At 41.9% G+C, this 21453-nt stretch overlaps 1 protein-coding gene across 2 annotated transcripts in view; it reads right to left on the reverse strand.

The window, feature by feature from the left end:
• Positions 1–21453, reverse strand: part of dnah9 (dynein, axonemal, heavy chain 9) — a gene marked incomplete at both ends in the record, with an annotated part of 175720 nt that overhangs the window by 68128 nt on the left and 86139 nt on the right. For both annotated transcript variants that reach the window (XM_080460910.1, XM_080460909.1), the window contains 6 exons: positions 6555–6788; positions 6974–7135; positions 10038–10180; positions 13852–13975; positions 15296–15458; positions 20924–21120. In XM_080460910.1, the coding sequence (XP_080317036.1) occupies positions 6555–6788; positions 6974–7135; positions 10038–10180; positions 13852–13975; positions 15296–15458; positions 20924–21120 (1023 nt within the window). The remainder of the gene's footprint in view (positions 1–6554; positions 6789–6973; positions 7136–10037; positions 10181–13851; positions 13976–15295; positions 15459–20923; positions 21121–21453) is intronic.

Below are 21453 nucleotides of genomic sequence, written 5' to 3' on the forward strand. Positions count from 1 at the left end.
ATTGATACCTGTTTTTGAAATGTCAGTAAAAAACAGACATGAAGACATGACGCTATGTACTTGTTTGAAACTGCTGGAACTGACCAACACCACAAATAATGGAAACTTTACAGCTGTAAAGATCACCCCACCCCCCCACCCCACATTTTCTAGTTAGATTCAGGATTTTGGTTTACTAATGAGTTCCCAAATAACACTAGGTTTATTTATTGCATCATGACAATTATCCAAAAAATTCTGCAAATTGTTAATTTGAAAGAAAAGTGAAAAAATGTTGTTGTTCGGTAACAATCACCTGCCACATTAAACAAAGCTTATTGGTTTTCTTGTTTGCAATAAGAAAAATTGAGAATGCTATTTTTGCTAAAAGTTTAACTGCGAATTTTACTGACTCCTACAAGTACAAATGCTGTGACTTTGCCAGTGAATGAATGAATGAATGAATGAATGAATGAATGAATGAATGAATCTTTATTTCAAACATATTCAAGCCATAATCAATTTTCAGAAAGTTGCTTTCCCAGTGGCACCGACCACCACTGTGTAAACGGGGAGCCAAAATGTCACAACATTTTTGCATTTTCACTCGAAAGCGTTGTTAACGAGGTCGTACAGACCGGCCTTGCAAATGGGGTTTCGTAAAGCTTTGCACACCTTCCACTGCTGCATCACTGATGCTCTCAGTGTCTTGTTGTGTCAAGCATTTCTTCGAGTAAGGTGAATTCCACAGCAAATTCATCGAAAACATGAGTTTTTTTCATAAATAAAATGTTAAATTGTGCGTCATTTATCATTTTTACACTCATCCCAATCATCTTGCAGGCGGATTTCAGTCTGTATGTTTCCTTGAAAATGACTGTGGTTTCACCACCTCGTCCTTTAAAAGCATAGCCGCTGCTACAGATCCTCCAGCTACAGCGCAATTAGAATTGTCCTCGCATCAGTGCTGCTTTCTCCTCCACTAATACAACACCCACCACCTATATGGACACTGCTACTGCTGCTGCTGCCTTCGACACATATCAGTGCTCACAGCCTCAGGTTTGACACTACCTCCACAAAACTGAACACGGGGAAAAAAAATAAATAAAAAAAATAACATGGAACTAATGTGGTCTCCGGGGAGCAGATGACTCATACACTTATACAGCATCTCCTGCAGTTCCCCCTCCCCCCCTCCCCTCAGACCAGACAAACAAAACACAGTGGTCCCTGCTTTAACCCTCCCCGAGTCCTTGTTTACCATGACCACAGCAGCCCCTGGTGAGCCGTAGCTTCTGCTACACGCGGCGTTAAATAACAGCACTTAGTAACAGGGCAGCCATCAGCGTGGATGCACTAACAAACACAGGGCACATTAATGGTGGCTCGCTGCTGCAGAGGGTGCACTATCTAATTAGAGGGGTCCTCAATTACCATACACTCTCTACATGTGCATTTAAATATATATATATATATATGTATATGTGTGCGTGTGAGAGATGGAAAAACATTGTGGCTTTGTGCAAAGACGTCACTGATGTGTAAGTATGGACTGTGCATGTGTGATTCTATGAGGGAGGGGAAAAAAAATGTGTGGGCTCTGTTTATGCAAAGCATGTATGGTATGTGGGATCGAAGGCGTGCGAGTGCGTGCGTGTGTGCGTGCACGTGTGTGTGTGTTACTTCTTTTTAAAAACATTCACACAGCGGCGCAGTAAAAGCAGACCCGCTATAATTAGGGGCTGCTTGACGCGCAGACTTGGTGCTGCATTATTCATATAGCGCTCTCCTGCAAAGGTGTGGTGGCGGTAAACACGGGGACAAATGGATCCAGGTGTAGATATTAAAGACGGAGACGTTAAACGATGCAAATGAACATTCTGCATGACAAATGGCAGAAGGAAGTAGCAGGGAGATGGTGGATGCACGTGGCATTTCAAAGACGTGGACACGAAACCTATGACTATCATCACAAATAAACAAAGTAGTTCTCATGCCTGTAAATCAACATATTTTATGGTACGCATTATATCATTACTATGTTATGTGATTAATACATCCAATACAAAAACATTGCTGGCATGCAAGGTGCCAAATCCATCCATTGGGAGCAGTCTGGGGTTCAGTGTCTTGGTTAAGGACCCATCGGCATGTAGACAGATGACCGCTCTACCAACCAACGGACAAAGTTTCCCTTGTTGGGGGATGCGTAATGATGATACAAAAAGCATGAGTATTAATCGTGCTTTCGATGGTGTTCTTCCGTAAAAATAATAGAAACCTACTTGCCTGAAAGCAAAAAACTTAAAGCATAATGAACTCAATTGAGCTATCACAAGCAAGAGTATTGACCGAAACGCTGAGAGACCCCCAAAACCGATAAAAAAAATCTAAAGTTCTCTCCAAGGTTCTTCTGAATTCTGCACTTCTTTTCCCCTTCAATTTGGTCTTTTTTGTTGGGTAAAAGACAATGTTTCCAATGAAGCCGTTTGGAAACAATCCCATCTACGAGCTAAGAAGCCTGCTGACGGTCAGCTCCAGGCGTTTATCCACCGTTATGTGGCATTAAGCCTATGAAAGAGAAAGAGGCCGAGCAAGATTGGGAAGATCGATAGCGTGATTGCTTTCAGTGAGGAATAAAATAACATTTAGAGGCATGGAAATTACAATAAATAAATAAATAAATAAATAAATAAATAAATAAATAAATAAAAAGATAATTCAACAAAACAAGATAGAACCACAAAGTACAGTCACTCAAAGCCCACAAAGGAAAATAGATGAAAGATATAAAAGGGAATAGTGAAATAGTGCCAGGGAGTGTAGTAGGTACAGCAGTCAAAATATCTATTATCCAGTCAGGATGGAAGCTCTGTTCTGGAGAATGAACATGCTGAATACCTAATGTCGCCCTGTTACAAGTAAGAAGTGAAAACACATCCTTTACTCTATATGAAGGTGGACTGGGCCAAAAGACCAAATCTGACTGTCATGGAATTAAAGACATTCTCAAGAGGATTGCCAAAGAGACTCAAAGATGTTGAGATCAGAGGCCATGTGGGAACATCTGGTCATTGCCTTGTGAGTAGAAGCACAGCATTTAGCATTTAGCATTTAGCATCTCTGCATCAGTTATTCAGACTCTTCCAGAAACTTCCTGGAGCCTTAAATGCTTTAATAAGTAAAGTGAAGCACATCTTGGAGCTCGTTGTGTCATCGTCTCAGACTCTAGGATAAGAGCTTCAACATGTCAAACTAGCCTGAATGCGGCTAGCGGGCAGCTAGCAGCAGCTGTTGTTTGGTGCAGGCTGATCTAAAAAGATGGAGTCTCTCAATCTTCATATTTTTGTGGACTAGCGACAGGGCGAATGTTTATCCGCTCATCTAAGTATTTGCAGGACTCACTAGCCTGAAGTATTGGTCTTTGCTACATAATTGCCAGCTGTGCAGTCACGGGAATGTCACTCATTAGCCAGTGCGACAGGAAACCAACAATCCCAACAAAGACGAAGTGGCTGTACGACTCAATTCTCATCGCAATTAGATCCAGCATTACTCTGAGTGAGGTTAACTCTGCAATCTCCACTGCAGATTGGTGGGAATGCGGTTAGGTGACAAGCTGCCTCCGAATTAGACGCACTTTGCAGAAATTGTCCGTCCAGGTGGGCAATTTATGTTTCCTTTCCAGTCAAAACTCCAAGGAAAGCTTCCGAGAGAAATTAAGATGTATGTGAGAATCCTCACCAGCAGCTGCACAGTTAGCATGAGCCGCTCCGCTAACAATTATCAAAGCAAGGTCGAAAGATGTGGAAATTATCCTCCATTGACAAGCAGAAGAGACGGGGGTTGGGGGGGGTGGCGGGAGTGGGGGGATCAGGGGTGAAGAGGACAGCTGCTAAGTGTTAGAAAGTTACTCCAGCAGTTTGGCCTGATTAGCAACACTGTCGGTTCAAGCTGCAGTCAGGAGAAGCTGGTAAAAACTGTTTACGGCAGCAATTAATGTACTCTCAAACCATTAGCGCACGATTACCGCAACTTAGGTCACATTTCTTCAATCAAATCTCAACGGAAACGTTCTCCGATTTCTGGATCCGGAACAACTTTTACGTTCCATCACTGACCCCCCGACGTCAACTGCAAGTGAAGTTGGGAAGTGACATGTTTTAATGCCTCCTTCCAAATCGAAAGTGATTCTGTAATTGCTAATGCTAATCTGGAGAGGGGCCTTGGCACAGGAAGATCATCGCTCACACCTGTTCGACCACTCATGAATGGTAAACAGAAGGCAGACATCGTGAGCGTCAAGCTATTTGCAGTACGTCTGTACAGGTTCGTCCATAACACGGTAAATCTTTCAATTGACTCCAGAAGTTTATTCTAAGAGGATTTCAAGGAATAAGCGGCATTAGCAGAATTAATGAATACTCATACACACAAGTGGGGATATATTATCCAAGTACTTTTCCTTTCACTCAAAAAACCTTTGATTTGGTCCATTTGCTTGAGCAACACATCTGATAGTCCCAAGTTTGGTCATCCGATGGAGGTGTTTTAACAATTCCTTGAATCTCTATACCTCCGTTCAAACGTACACTTGATAAGTCACCTGATAAGTGTGATTTAATTTCAAAAAACAAACAACAGCACCCACTAGAGGCCCAACATGCTGACCACACATTTTTCAGCTTTTCTGCCATTTCTATGTAAACAGACATTATTTTCAAAACTCCGCTGTGTAAACGCGGAACTTTTCCAAAACAAAAACGTGAAATGTTGACGTGTAAACCCTGCCTTAGTCAGTTTTAAGTCAATTTGCATGAGATGTGGTTGTATAATTTAAACATATATGTGGACCTTTTAGGTCTTGAAGAATAGAAACCTACTTACAATTACCTTCAAGTGTTCCAATTTTAAATTTGCCCATCTTTCAGGAATTCATCAATAGTATAAATATGGCTAGTAATGTCATATTTTCAGCTATTTAATATTTAATTCGGGTAAAGAAATGTGACAACTTCCCAATAATGACATTATAAAAAGTTATAAAAGAAGAGACAGTACTGGATAGTTTGTATCCTTAATGAATGAATGAATGCGACCACTACATTATTATTACATCTATTTTTTAAATAAGCAAACGTCATAAAAAAGCAAAAACTCTTTGGTTTATAAGAAACGCCATGCTTTTTATGTATCGTTATATTACTGCAGTTAATTCAAGTTCAGATTGTCTTAGTGCTACTTCAGTAATATGATTCATGACTTTTAACATCAAATAACTGGCGAGTGACATTCAGGTATTGGTTTTATTACATTTAAAATAGACTAAATTATTAGATTTTTGGTTGCTGCATGGAATCTGAAGCGTAAAATTAAATACAGTAAACAGTTTGTTGAAGTGAGAAGAAAAAACATTATTCAAGATTTACAAGCTTAAAAAAAACTTTCAAATGTTGAAAAATGTTCCTATGGATGGTTGTTGTGACAACAATATTGGCAACATTTATTTTGAAAATCATATTTTAAAGGAGAAATTCACACTTTTAGCAAACAGATTGAAATTGATTGAACAAAGCTTTGGTTTTTGGAGTCAAAAATATACTTCAGGGATACAGAAACAAGAAGTCCAAACTCCTTAATAAGCCTTGTGGTGAGATTTATTTCTCACTCTGGGCGCCGAATAAAACTCTTAAACTCGCCAGCATTAAGGAATAGAATGAAAAACATCAATTAGCTTTGGATGTAAACACGTTCTTGTTGAAAGGAGTACAGTTTCCCCGGATGTAGAGGGGGAAATTAGCTCGGTGTGATAACGCGGTTTAGCAAAGTGGAAACAGTGGATGTTCAGTCGAAAAAAAGAGAAACGTGAATGCTTGAAGACTCCCTGCAGGCGCTTCTGAAGACGCAGGAACACACTCAGCTTTGAATCTGAATTTGTGTCTGATGTGGGTGGGTTTTTTTTCTTCTCCTCTCTCCAACCAAATAAAAGTTTAATTACCTTGTTCGACTTTCTTAAAATGACAGATACGCCCCCTCGCTGAAAAACCCAGAAAGCGATGAATATGCTAATAATATTTCATTTGACAAGGTTTGAGTCTTAACAGACTTCCAGTTTTATACCTGAACTCCATTTAAAACCTTAAATGTTAAACTGGGAGAACTCGAAGGTCAAAAGTTGACTTTTTTTAACTGTTTGCAATGAATGAGATCTTAAAGCAGCGCTTGGACCAATAAGTAATGTAATATTGGCCAATAATGTCACACGTTTAGCCATTAGAAACAGAATAAACCAAATAATGTAATAATTTTAAGTATTTTGAATGGAGTAAAGCCAAAAATGTTTATAATTATGTAATAATTCTAACCATTTTAAGGCAAGTAAGTTTTTTAAAATATACCTCTGTCAAAAAAGTCAGAATAAGCCCATTCCAACATGGCAAAGACGGAAGAATTGAGTCAAAACTTTTCAAAGCTATGTTTTACAAACCTACTTACCTGAAAAAACAAAATACTTCTGAACAAGCTAAAGGCACAATGAACATATCTGAGCGATGACTGGGGGGGGGCGGTACCTGAGCAGAGGTGCTATTGAGCTTCTGCAGGCCGTTCTCCAGCCGCTCCATCTTGCTGGTGAGGTCTTTGCTCTTCTGGCCCAGCAGGCTGCGGTACAGCTTGATCTGCTCCAGGAAGGACTTGGGCGTGGTGTAGTTGTAGCGCCGCTCGTTGGCCAGGTACTCCCTGGACGTGTGGTTGACGCTGGCGTGCACGTAGGCCATGAATTTACTCACCGACTCCTTCACTTGGGGCTGCGGGAAAGAACGCAGCGGCTTGACATTCAGGTGGAGCAGCATTTCCTCGGGCCCGGGAATTTAATTTTCCTCCGGTCCGCTTTTGAAATTAATATCACATTGGTTGTGTCACGCTGGCTGACATTTGGAATTATATTTTCAGACGGTGAATGTCGTGTTTGTGTGCGAGTGTTGTAGCTCACCTCGATGTTCTCCACCTCCTGCAGGAAGCGGAAGCTGACCGACTCCAGCGCCTCCTGTGGCCACTCGTGGAACCAGTCGATGGCCGTGCAGTTGACCACGGCGGGGAACTTCCGGCTGCGGACCCTCAGTTTGCTACCCACCGGGGAGAAACACAAAGCCACCTGCAACGCGGGGGAGAAGAACAAAAGGCGGGATGGAGGAGCGGTTCGTTGTTTCTTCATGGTCAAGACACGTGAAACACAGAAGGAGTGCGAATTAATTATCCAAGGCCACATCATTAAGCAAATAAAGCCTCCAGCGAGCGTAGGAGTTAAAGGGGGGGGAGCGAGCGAGGGGCAGACGGATGCTTGCTGCTGGAGACGAACAGCTGGCTTGTTGAGGAGCTCGGCCAGATGCTCGCTACCATTCGACTGAAGGAGCAAACACTGGGAGGAGACTCCACCCATGACAGCCTAAACAAACAAACAATCCTTTGTGTTGCACCTGCTGAACTATTCTAGTTGTATTTATACAATTTTTTTAATCATGCTTCATTACTTGGGGAAATTACTTTTTCCCGCATTTACCCATCTTATTTCCAGGATGCGGTGGGCGGCCACAGTGAGGCGCTCTCCTGAGCTAATCGGGGTCAAGGGTCATGCGCAGGGATCCACAGTGATGACATGTCCGCTGTGAGAATCAATCCGGCCAACTTCCAATCTCAAGTCACTTTCTTTAGCCTCTTGGCCAACACTGCCCCCCCGAAAGTTGTAACATTTGCACAAAACCTTGATAGTGGAGCCGTTCAACCTGCCGTCAAGAGGCAGTGCGATTCAGAGAATCTAAAGGAGGGAATAATTCAGGCTGGTGACATCCAGCTCATTAATAGCTTTGAGTGTGTTTGAGTGTCATTCTGGCAGTCCTCCATCGCTGAGACGCTTCCAGTGAACGTCACAGTAAACATTCATGGCGACTTACATTGAAAGCAAAGTATTTGGGTATTAGATCAATTTAGTAGTGGTAGTGTATCAAACAAAGTTTATTTTAAGATATGTGCTGATTGTGTCTCGAGGCTAAACTTGTCTAGACCCTGCCGCACAATGTTGTATGCTGAAACACTCCGGGGCAGAGTGGTATGCAGCCAGAATGAAGAAGCATGTGAGCCTGCGCTCAGGGCAGGGAAAACCCAGGCTTTACAGCTTCGAATCCTGTCATGGCAGAATTGTAGCAAAAGTCACGTGTTAAAAAAAAACAAAAAACCAGACAGTTGTGAAACTACTTGACTCGGAACTGGTGAGTTAGTCTGTATTTTCAGCATTTGAAGCTGAACACAGACTTTTCAACTACAGATATCTTTGTACGCGTTGCCAAATCTTATTACGTGTACAAATTCTAATACTGACGAGCTGATTTTTTTTTTTACACATTTAAAAACCTAATTACAGACGGACAAATTATGAGACAACTTTTGCAGATTCAGGTTCACACTGACGAATACTTTTACACTATGACAACTCTCACTTTTGGACACAGATTGAAATACAGACTGACAACTCTCTATACGCGTTGACCAATAGTTTTTGTGACAATAATGCCCCCACACTGTTTGAGGCGTGCGTGTTGACATGAGTATCGGGACTTTGAGAGGTGACAGTGTGAACTTCATCCCACCTCATATTGGCTGATGGTAATTTAGTTAATTAACAGCTTCCCTGCTCTTTCTGCTGTTTACCAACCCTGACAAGCTCCGACTCAAACATTTTAGCAGCAGGCCACAGATTGGCTAATGCCACAACACTTTCTACACTTAATCTGAGAATAAGTGAAAAACGATAGTTGGCGTGAGCGCCTGTGTCTGTATGAATACCCGCTGGCTGCGCTTTGATGAATAACGGGGACTGCTTTGACCGTGAGCGGCAGGACGAGTTCAACATGCCAGATTTCTTCTTCAGGAGTGCGAGAAACTCCCCTCATTTCTCCAGAAGTGGGTCATCTGACACAACTTAACAGCCTTGGGCTATACAAAATCAATAACTGAGAGCATTTTTGTCAATGATTAACGCAAATTATGTTTGGGAAATATATTTGGGAAAATTGAAAAGCCTTTTTTGCAGTTTAAAAAGAAATCTGAATAGTTCTGAAGCTATTACTGGTGACAAAGCTTGAAAGAAGCAAAATAAAGATGATTTAGTGTCTCAGTATATAAGCATGAGGCCTCCTCTTCCATACTGCGAGGCCAATTTGCAAAACCTTACGTGTGATGGTAGAATGAGTTTATTTCAAGTGCATGTGAATAAAGTATCAGTTGAAATTTTTGAAATGATTGATTTTAATACAATTACACTGTGTGCATGTTGATTCAAAGTTTCTGAAATGAGCTGTTGAAATTGCTTGAAGTTCTTCTGTTAAGCATACACTCACTTTGGTAAAGAGAATTTTTGCTGCACTCACAATGTTAAAAGTTGCTTTACAAAGAGGCGACGCAGTGAATTTTGCCACCTAACGTTCTCTTGGATTCCCCCACAATCGTTTAGCAAACGTTATGAACGAGATCGGCCAACTTTTAGGCGAAGGAATCGACTCCAATCCGAGCTTTGCCTCTGTGGGTCTGACTGCATTCCTTCATCCTCTCCCGTTGGAGGTGGTTGTGACTCTCGCTGTGGTAATGACGGGATAAAGCTACGATCTGGAATCTCTTTCTCCACGAGGCAGCTACACGCGGGCGAAAATTATCTGCTATCTAAACGGCGGCTTTTGTGCTCATGCCGGTGATTTATAACGACGTCCGCTGCCTCCGAGCAAGAATGTCAGAGAAGCAAATTGTCTGGGGAGCGGCTTCATCATAAAGCCAGATGTTTATCCGAGTGCGATGAGGGGGGGGGGCTTCTTCTTTTTTTATGTTCTGCTGGTAAATGAGAGTGTGAGGCTGCATGCATGCATTATATTAAAAGATGATGTGGGATCAAACATGGGAAGCCGCTCCTGAGGGAAAAGATTAATGGACAACTTCCTGGAGAGACAGAAACTTGTTTTGTTTTGTTGGGTTTTATTGGGTGGAGAAAGCTCGCCGCTTGTCCGGCTCACCTTGAGCTGTCGGCGAACGCGGTCGATGAAGAACTTCCAGCAGTTTTCCCTGGTATCCATCAATCCCGATCCGCGGACCTCCGACCTCACGCTGCCGATAATGTTTTCCACCTCGTCGTCCGGGAACAAGTCAGGAATCTCTCCTGGAAATCGATCAGATGAAGCACGTCAGACTGCGGCAGCCACACGCCACTTGCCTTCCCGAGCAATTGAGTTTAACTTATGCGGAAACTGGAGAAGTTTCTTATCAGGTTGGGATCTGAGCTGACACACAAACTCACAGATATCACATCCAGGTGTGTTAATGGAGGCGGCGGCGGCGGCAGCGGGGGCTCACACAGAGGACTTATGCTAATATGGAGGATCTGCTTTAAGTCAAAGCCTGCCACGAGTTAAGACGAGCTGAGTCAGCGTCAGAGAACAAGCCCACTTCCAAAAAGGTTGGGACGGCGGGTTGAGTATGAACGAAGGTAACTCACGTCTTAGCAGCGACAAGCTATCGAGAAATCAGTAACGTAGTGACACGAGACCTGTTCACATGACGTTTTTAAGTAAAAGTGAAAAACCTTCATTGCAACAAAGCAGCAGCAACAACTTGTGACCTGGCGCGCTAACATCATCGTTTTGAGCGTTGTTGTCATTTCCGTGGAAATGGAAATCTAAAAACGACGTGTTTTTACTCACAATGTTGTGTAAACAGAGCCTCTGTCAATGTGAAATAAAACCAAATTATTGAATGAACAGCTCGCTGTACGAATTTGAAATGTCATCTTGTGGTAGTCTATGGCGCCCCCTACCTGTGGCGCAAATGGAAAGTCATGTTACGGATCAAACTAAACGGGAACCATCTTTACACAAGAAAAATGAATTACCAAATACCAAAATATGTGAAGTGTCGTTTAGTCAAACCAACTTTGCTTCTTTTCCACACATAGAAACGGTACGAGTGAAAGCAGAAACTCATCGTAATATTTTGGAGAAGATCTGAAAGGTTCCAAATTGCAATTCCAAAAACTTGTGTTTATGCACTCGCTGCTGATACAAATTCAGTATGCGAGGATGAAACTTTTTGTGCTGCCACACTTCTTATAATTGGAACGTCTCACCTCGGTTTAATGTGCCTTTCTGGGCACTTTTCCATTCATTTTTTATTTTTTTTCCTGTGCTGCTAATTACCTTCTAAAAGAGATAAGACAGCGAAAGGCTACCAAAGAACAATTTAATAACGCTTTGGGCGGTCCCCGTTCATCACACAGCTTTTATCTGGAAGCTTGTGGTCGTCCCCCGGGAGAGGAATAAGGCCACAAGCAGGGAACCGCGGGGAGCCGGAGAGAGGTGACATGTCGGCTCATTGTTTCACTGTGATGATCTGTGACATGCTAACGTCAGCCGCCAGGATGTAAAGGTCACAGCAGTGTGTGTGTGTGTGTGTGTGTGTGTGTGAGGCTCAAGGAATTACCGGCACTCAATGATTTTCAAGTCCAAAATTTAGAAAATCTCCTAAAAAAATTACAAAAAGAAAAGTTGGGTTTTTTTGACTCCGAGATGAAAGAAGTCAACTTCTACATTGGACTTCATTCAGTTTTCACAAATATTGGAGCAATTTAAATTTCTTTCACAAACGTTTTTGCGACATTTCGAAAACTATGTCATTTGCGCGCCAGGCCACGACTTGACCCAATTGGTTGTTTTGTTTTCCTCTGGAAAGTTCAGTTTTCAGTGACTCCGAGCATCATTGTCGCGTAAAGGGACACCAGGAAAACGCTACGGAAGGTTTGTGTTTTCACTTTTGTGTCCATCGAGAACAGCGTTGTCAAACATAAAAACCTGTGGGTTAAACAAAGAGGACGCATTAAAACCGGAAGGAGGACATTCAAGTTTGTATTCTCCGTAAAATACCTGCCGTTTCTCGTTCCTTCACTGGGGATTTAATCACATTTTGGTACGATCGGTGGACTGCCGATCTAAGAGCTAGCGAATTAGCATTAGCGACAAAGTAAAACTGTGAGGTTGTAATTTGAGGATGAAAAGGTCATTTTGTTTTACATTTTGCTGCGTTTTTTAAGGTGCCGTCACCTCATTGTATTCGAACTGTTAACTTATTAGTGCAATAAAGAATAGATTATTTCTTCACCTTAAAAAAGATCAAAAAAAGAGATAAGTAGCCTTTTACCTAAAATAAGTTTGTCCACTGTGATTCTACAACCTTCTTTCACCTGATGCGGTCCAGCTCTTTTAGTTTTGCGTCTGTGATTCCAGCTCTCTGCAAAGGCGTACAGCGGTCTTCGGGTCGGGACTCACTGTTGAGTGTTAAACTTTTGAAAACAATCCATATTCTCCATCTCCAACACTTCCTTTGTACTGATCGGTGCACGCTGTGGCGTGTCGATCTGATGAGAGCCCCGGGAGCTTTAAGAGAAACTCGCTTCCCTGACACTGGCGAACATATTTATCTCTGAAACGTCTTGGTAATCTTCAGGTTTCACTGATGCTTTGATATCCTCAGTGTTACCAGAGGCCAGTAAACAAACTCCCTGCTTTCCAAAACAGCTTCACTTTGGGTTCACGTGTCCATTAAATGCAGTAGCATGCGAGCGTGATGCATCGAGGACACTTAGTGCAAAAAAACTAAAATCGTTGTAAACTTTTGGGCCGTAATTGTCAAACCTTTTATCGTTTACATTTATTGCGAATATGTTCCCGAAGTTTTTCTCATACGTTTATGGGAAGTGGAAGCAAGAACAATTGTCCAAGTGAAAACTTCCCACATGGAAATAAATAAAAGAGCACTCCAGAAAGTTTATTCTGCATTCATGTAAAAAAATTATAATAATAATAATAATAATAATAATCTTTTATGACAAATTTGGAGGAAAAACTACTTTAATGTTGTTAAAATAGCTGAACTCAACAAGTCCAGCCTACATATGCAGCGAGCTACAAAAAAACTGCAGCATTTTCATATATGTAGAAGGAACACTTCTGGGTGATATTGACATTAAAGCATATTTTCATCCTTATGTTCACATATACTGGTAACGACCGCAACGTTTCTTTGGAGTTCACAAAGTTTTTTGTTGATTTCTGCGTTACGTTTCAATGAAAACACACATGTGAGCTGCAGACGTCACTGCCTTCTTCCTTCCATCTGCGTTTCTATGTTGGAATGAGCATTTGGTAAATTATTTACTCAAGGGTGTCACCTTGCGGAGTTCCACAGTTCCTCTTCAAACACTTCGTCCATTTGTTACTCGCTTTTAATGCCAGCGCTGCTCCCGAACAGCTACTGACGGTACTGCAACATTTGCTACACGTATGTGTATGTGTATGATCGAGGATGGCAGCAATTCTGTGAAATTTCTGTCTAAAATGTACTTTTCAGAAACACTTAGGTGCTATCTTATTTATGAAAAATAAATCTCTATATTTAAATGACGAATGATATTGCACCGGCATCAGCTCAGCCTTGTCTCATCAAAATATGCTACAAAGTGAGAAGAGCATATTAAGAAAAGCTCAATTTCACAGCCAACATGTAGATTTCTTAGTCGTCACATCTGATTTTCATGCTCTGGTTCCCTTCCATTGTATTAGGAGTTTCAAATGTCAAGCGTAAATCTGGACGTGAGCCTCGGCTGTACGCTGATGTGCCGTGGCTGATGAGTAATGATGCCGAAGTGGCACGGCGCTGATTTGTTGCCGCTGCGTAGCCAAAGCCTTTTCCTTACCTCTCTCTCTCGCTCTCTCTCTCAAAAAAAAGAAAAGAAAATTAAACATGACACATGGTAATTAAGTGCGCCTGCACTGCAGTTACCCGACGCCAGCAGATCGTTGACGAGGACGAGGAACTTTTCATCTGCCACCTGGGCGTCCGTCATCAGCAGCACGGTGCCGATATTCTTCACTCCGGCTTTCACGTAGAGGGACGCCAGGTCACTCTGGGTGACGGGGGGGGGGGGGGGGGGGGGGTGGGGGGGGGGGGGGTGGAGAGAGTTACACACATAAAGAGATTGGGCCCTGACATGTTATTTTTTCTTGCAGAGCTGCACGGCTGAGACCTGTGAGGGATATTGTGTGGGAGTATATGCAGTGTGCATACTGTCAACATTTAGACTCCTCCATGGTTCAATGTGACATCAACAGTTAAAACCGGTTAGAAATAGACATTTAAAAATATAAATATAGATGTATCACTCTCACTCCGTTTTCCTTACAGTATACATATATATACAGACCTCCGCCCGACACTCATACATACGTTTAACTTTATTACCACCTCATTAGGTATAGCTTCTCAACTAATTGTCAATGTAAAAATAATAAATAACAAATAATTCCAAAATAAAACAAAAAGAACAAGAGAAAAAAGAAAAATGTTTTAAAATTTAAAGTTAAAAAAATAAATTCTAAAATAAAATAAAACAAATTAATAACAGAAAAAAAATAAGAAAAAATGTTTCAGTTAAAAATGAAAAATAATAAAGAAATTACATTAGAAAAGTTAGAAAGAAAAAATTAAATCAAATTCATCAGCAGCTCACAAAGACTAATTCTGCACGTTAGAGATGACGAAGATGACCTTCTGAAATTCCGAGCATGAGAATAGTAAAGAAAGTTGATTTGAGAGACTTTGGTTATTGGTGGCAGACGGGTTGGTTGAAATATTTCACACACAACCGTCTCCAGGGCTTCCAGAGATTGGTGAGAAACAGAAGATCTCCATTGAGCCAAAGTTCTCTGTTAGGCAGACTGGCTGGAGACGATAAGAGATTCACACCACAGAGATTTAGCTGATAACTTCACACCGTTGCTGCAGATTTATCACATCAATATGGACCGAAAACCTCTGAGGAATGTTTCCCAGCACTTTGTAGAATCTAATACACCAAGAACTGAAGCAGTTCTGAAGTAATAAAAGGTCTAATGAGGTACTCAAAATAAAAGGTGTACCTAATAACGTGGCTGGTGAATGTATGTATGAATAAAGCCTTCTTTCCATATATACAGCTACAACACACACACACACACACACGCACACGCACACGCACACACACACACACACACCCCCCGGAAGATAGTCTCAAATGGAGTGTGTGCTAAAAAACAGCCTTTTAATCATGTTTATCTTCCCGATTACCTATTTCTATGCTATTAATAATACAGCTTATCTTGACAAACACATTAACATGAGAGGAAGCGGCCCCCTCAATGTGGGTGTTCTCAAACTTGTGCAGTGTGGAGGGTGATCCTTCTCAAACCTTCAGGTCGGCGATACCGTAGCCCTTCCTCAAGGTGATCTGGAAAACCTCCAGGTTGGAGATGAAGGCGGCCAGCCGGGTGAGGCTCTGCTTGCCGCTGCCGCCCACTCCCACAAGCAGCGCGTTGCCCCGTGGAGACTCCAGGATACGGTTGATGCGGCAGCTGCATGCGGAGGAGACGAGCAGACAGGTCGGAGGAGGGGGGGGGGGGGGCATGAGGGAGGAGCGGGCAGAAGGGCGAGATGAAAAAGGCTGGATACAGACAGACTCTGAGTCACGGAGGAGAGACAAACACAGGTTGGTTCCGTTGTTTCGTGGCCACACTGAGCCCGGCACCATGACGGTACGAGACATACCGACAGATCTTAAGCCTTTAGTATCTACGCCTCCTTCATTTGAACTGAATTCATCACTGATGTGGGATCAACTGCAGTGGTTTTGTGCACACAGTGACAAATCTCACATGAGTTTGTTTTTCTCTCTCCTCGGTTTCAACAGTGACGCTGCAGCTCGCATTGATCACGAATCAGAAGCCTGAGGCCACGTTTACACGTACCCGGGCGAACGCAGCTATGAGTCACCCCAAACGACAAGTTCGGAAAACGCCGGCCACGGTGGAGAGTTGGAAAAAAATCTGTGTCTCCGTTTGCATATGAAGGAGGCCTGTATTCAGTCTCAGAATATCGGAATGATGCGTCTTTTTCCTGCTTACTTTGTCCAAAAGCAGATCCGATCTGGGCCACATAAGAGCAAAGGATTGGGATCGGGTCTCTTTCCACAGACCGTGTAAATGCGGCCTTATATTTAGCAGAGTGGTAATAATCCAGCAGCATTTCTTGTTCCTGTCAAAAACTCCAATAAAACTTGTATTTGTTTCAATCATTTTCATTGCTTGTCGCGTTTATCTCATTCACTTTGACCATTGTCATGTCTTTCCCCTGAACGCTTTCTGTCTCATTTGTCTTTGCAACGTTCATTGCTTGCTTGGATTTCCATCACTTTTGCTCCATTTTCATTTCAGTCACCTTAATTATATTTTCTTCTCTACATCTTCTCAGTTGTTTACTTTGCTGTTTCAAGCACGTTAGCGTTAAATGTTTTTTTTTTTTTATCTGGTTGACCTTGACTGTTTTCATCGGTTTCACCATTTTCATTTTGTTTGCTGCATCGTTGTCTGTTATTCACCTCGACACATTCATTCCCAATGACCGTTTTAATTTTACTTACCTCTAAATTGTTTCCACTCTCATCCTTCTTTTACTTTATTCACTTTTGTTTTCACCCCATTTGCGCCGATGCATTGATCCATTGTTTTCAATTTGATCCTGTTCAATGTTTTTGTGTCCATCGTGTTTGCTTCATCCATTTTAATTCACCTCATTCAGATGCTTAATCCATTCACATTTCATTGCTGTTGCCGTTTTCCGATTTGAGGAGTCAGCCTTGTTTACCCCGACCATTATTATCTCGCTTTCACTTTTTACCGTGTTACTTCAGGAATTCATATTTCCTTCATTTCGCATGTTTCGTCTTTCTGCTGTCTTCATTGTTTTTATCTGGCTCACTTGAGACTCACATTCTCATCGCCGTCTCCTTTGCACTCTTTGACAGCTTTGTCTCTTACAAGTTGATTTGTCAAGGCCCCGTTTACACGACAATGTTTAATCGGGAGGATGCATCATTTTTGTGTTTTCGTTTCATAAAGGTTTCGCGTTTACACGTCGATGTTTTGAAAATCATACCAGTTTATATGTAAAATGGCAGAAACGTTGTAAAAGATGTAGTTAGGATGCCCGGCCATGATGAGTTGGCACTGTTGGTTCTTTTTATAATGAAATCAAACACACATGCTCGCAGAGAACAACACGCAATAGACATTAACAATGGGAGTACACGGGCAGGATGGACAGATGAGGAAGTTGGATTGTTTTTACGGTGACCGTCAACTGTAAAACTCCCAAGATCCCAGGAGAACATGGAACGGGAGTCATGATACTGGAATACAACACTGTTGTTATTGTTCATCTACTGAGCACGTGCAGAAGAACTATTTACTACGGCCGATCGTATCGTTTATGTCAACCAGGTCTTTTGCTTTCATTTCACTATTTTTCCATCTCATTGGCTTGAATCATTCACCTTGGTTGCTTCCATTCGGACACTTTTTTCCTTTTTATTTGCCTCAATTGTTCAAATCTTATTCAAATTGTCCATTTCGACTTTATCCACTTTATCTACTTTGCTTGGATTCATTCCGTTTTTTCACCTCCATCATCAACATTTGGTGCTTTTTCACCATGTCCACTTCATTTTATTCCCTACAAATGTCTTCATCTGGTTCGCTTCAACTTTTCATCTGTCGCTGGGAGTGTTCTCATCTGGTTGAATTTTTTTTCTTTTGCCTCCCTCTTACTTCAACAGTTTCTCAAACTCGCAGGCCAGCTGTCACGTCGGATGCTCTCATACTCTCCAAATGTTTGTTCAGCTGCTTTCGCTGATAGCATGCAAACTCAATTTCCCACAGGGCGAAAGTTTGGAATTTACATGCTACTACTTTGATAATCAATTATTCATCGTGAGTGGTTTTTAATGCTAAAAATGTTCTCATTCCAGCTTCGCAAAAGTGAGTATTTTCAGGTTGGTGAAGTCCTTCATGAATAAACTGAACGCCTGACTTTAAATGCGGACAAAACAAGATCCTTTAGTCGTTGGGAAGTGCAGACTATTTTTTTTCTTAAACCATTTGCTTTCATTCTTGAGTAGCAATGTACAAATTTATATACTCCAAAAAGTGTTTAACCAATTGTGAAAATATTTGGTGCGGAATTAAATTTTTCTGCTTTGATCGAGGCGCGTCCGTCCTCTTCATGTGAACCCTTTGAAATGTCATTTTCTGCATCTGTGATCTAGAGAGAACTCCACATGGTACTAACCCACACTGTGCTTAACCTAATTCCACACAAATAATAAATCATGCCTTTATTCACCACGGTCATCAAATATTTAAAGTGTAGGATTTAATAAAATATCTTACGGCAGCTCAAGGTTTAGCCAAGTCCTTCCATTTGCTGCTGATGACAATGATTTTATTTCATTCTGTTCAATTCAGCTCTATACTTGATGCCATTTTACTTCCATGTCTCAGCTCCGTGTCCTGCAGCGTCTCTAACTTCTACCCGAGCGTCAGCGGGCTGACGGCCATCTGGATCTCATCCCGATCCACGATGAACATCCGGAGTTCATTCTCTCCATCATAAATGTGGCTAAGCACCCTTAGGCCAAAAAGCAGCCCACAAATCACGATGATCCCTCCACCGTACAATTTTCTTCTGATGCTAATTCAACCTTAGTTTCAACACTCCACAAAAAAAAGTATTTACCTGCTTGTAGTTTAGAGTGTGATGGTGTTTTCTTTGCCAAACCACAGACAGCTGTGTGGTTTCCCACTGTGGACACGGTTCAATGTTTAGTGAACGGTAGACTGGTGAACTGACATATGAACTCAGGAATGTGAAACACATTTCACTTTAGAGGCCACTTAAAGCCTAGTTTCTTCTTTAGATTTGAAGTTCATTGTGATCAATTTTACTGACTAAAGTTCAAAGCTTTTGTTCGAGAAACTTATGCTTTCTTTGAAATTCTGAGCATTTCTGGGCCAGTTTTGGCCCCCGGGCCTTATGTTTGACACCCCTGCTCTAATGTAACACTGTACGCTATTCTGATCTAGACAATTCCTGATAAAAAAAAAAAAGGGCAACCGATTTCTTTGGGAAGTATGTGACACATCAGCAAACGCTCCTAAACTTCAGGAGCTTTCGCACATTAAGCACTCAAATCTGGTTCCATCAGTTTTGGTTCATTTCTGACCATAAAGAACAATTGTTTTTTGTTTGGGCCATTTTCACTAATTTATGCAATAATCTACATAATTTAACATACTTTTTGTGTTCTCCCCTTACTTGACGTTAAAGCAGTTACACGATAAGTAACACGAACTTCTGGAACAAAACCCAGAAAGAAAGCGTCCTTCAGTAAACTTTTGCTTCTCTATTTTCATGAGTCACCTTTACAAAAAGCTGCGGCTTCCCGTATCTGTCAGCATGCTTTTCTTCCACGTACCTACATTTCAGAAAACACTCTGCTGAATCATAATAGGTGATGAGAATTAAATGGGGAAAAGGACTGACCTTTTCAAACAAGAACTCGGAGCCGTTTTTACTACATTCATTTGCAGAATCACAAAAAGAGATTTTATCAGCAGCTGCTGGGTTGAAGGAAAACAACAAGAATGAAGGCGGCTTCCTTTCAACAGAGGCTGTATTTAAACATGCGTAAGGTTTTCCATCACTGTCCTTCAATGGAAATTGGGTTTCTTGGATTTATATCAACCCACAGCAAGATGTTAGTGTTTTGATTCTATAACTGATGAACATGTTTAATCCTCGAAAGGGGCTTTTCCACCGGAAAAAACCAGGTGCTGGTTTGGGGCCAGGCCCAGACTTCCCACCGCCAAAGCCCCGGCCTATCAGGGTCTAAACGGGTGCTAAGCCGGCCCCACATCGTCGCTGGGCCAGAGCGGGACCTGAAACCTTACCGCTAAATACAAGGCGGAAGAGACGCTGAACCGGCTTTTCTGAAATATACAGCGAAGACGGAGCCCCAGAGTAGATATAGAGAAAAAAATATATCAAAAATAACCTGTGGGAACAAGATGAAAAGTCGCTCCCTCAAGTTAATACTACGAGGGAACGAGGTCATTTAACAGCCATGACAAAAACAAACAACAGCACAACTTCTGGCCTGGCATGCTAATTACATAGTTTTTAGCATTTCTGTCGTTTCCGTGGAAACAGAAACTTTTAAAACGTTGCTGTGCAAACGCAAAAACGTTTCTGAAATGAAAACACAGAAACGATGTGTTTTCACTTCAAACGTAGTGTAAACGGGGCCAGATACTAAATAAGTAGTGCTTGCACAGTGGCGGTGTTTCAGAAAAGTTGCGGATTCCTCCGTTTTGACAGATACAGATTTGGAGAGCTAAGAGTTTGGGAAATTTTCAATGACTCCAACAGACACCCAAAACACCAGAAACGTTTTCCGTTTTAAAAAGAGATCTTGATTATGTGAATGATTATTTTGGCATATCTTATTCAGAAGGAGCTATCGAGTCAAAAATTGTTTTGAAACAATTCTTGAATTTTTTAAATGATCTTAATTATATAAATCAATAAATGTATTTGATTATTGTTTATATTACAAGTTCTATCTGATGGGAGTAGTTTTTCTTGCGTGTTCTGGACTTTAGTTAACCTTTCTTGTTTTGAAATGTACTTTTTGGAAAAGGAAAACTTTAACCAATAAGGTGATCAACGTTTCCAAAAACCTGATCTGACATGAGAAACGTTGAGGCTGAACCTCTCCCCTTCTTCTGCTCGGCTGTCACGATATATGCTGATTTTTTTCCCCCTTCTTATTTTAACAGATTTGCCCGTCTCTGCTTTTGACAGTCTCCAAAATGGAACCGTTAATCCTAAAATACCTTGGAAGACGTCTGATTCCCTTGACAGACAATAACCAAACTGACAGAATCGCTTCACCCGTCCTCCGTCAGTGCTTTTTGCAACTCACATGTGAGCCATGGCATCCTCGAACAGCACCAGGTTGAGCGTGGCGTTGACCTCGTTGTATCCGTCCAGCACCTCCAGCAGCGTTGTGCTGAGACTGCTCCAGGATTCTGCAGGCATGTACCTGGCCTCCCCGAGCCCGCGGGCAAAGTGGCAGTACAGGTTCATCTGCCCGACCTGCTCCAGAGTCTCGTCCACGTCCTCGAGGGGAGCCGCACAAATAATGCAGTGGTAAACATTAAGGCCACCACGCACACACACACATACACACACTTATACACACAAATATACACACACACTGCCCCTGTCAGCATAACATTACTGTTAAGCTTAAACAGTCTGGACAGGGACACAGCTGAATATCACAGCTGCGCAGAGGGGTGACCTAGTTCATTTTCACCCTGGAAAACTGTCGGGCCCCGAATCTTTCACCGAGGAGATGGTGTGTGTGTGTGTGTGTGTGTGTGTGTGTGTGTGTGTGTGTGTGTGTGTGTGTGTGTGTGTGTGTGTGTGTGTGTGTGTGTGTGTGTGTGT

This window comes from Lipophrys pholis (genome assembly GCF_963383615.2).
Source record: "Lipophrys pholis genome assembly, chromosome: 1".
Lineage (NCBI taxonomy): Eukaryota > Metazoa > Chordata > Actinopteri > Blenniiformes > Blenniidae > Lipophrys > Lipophrys pholis.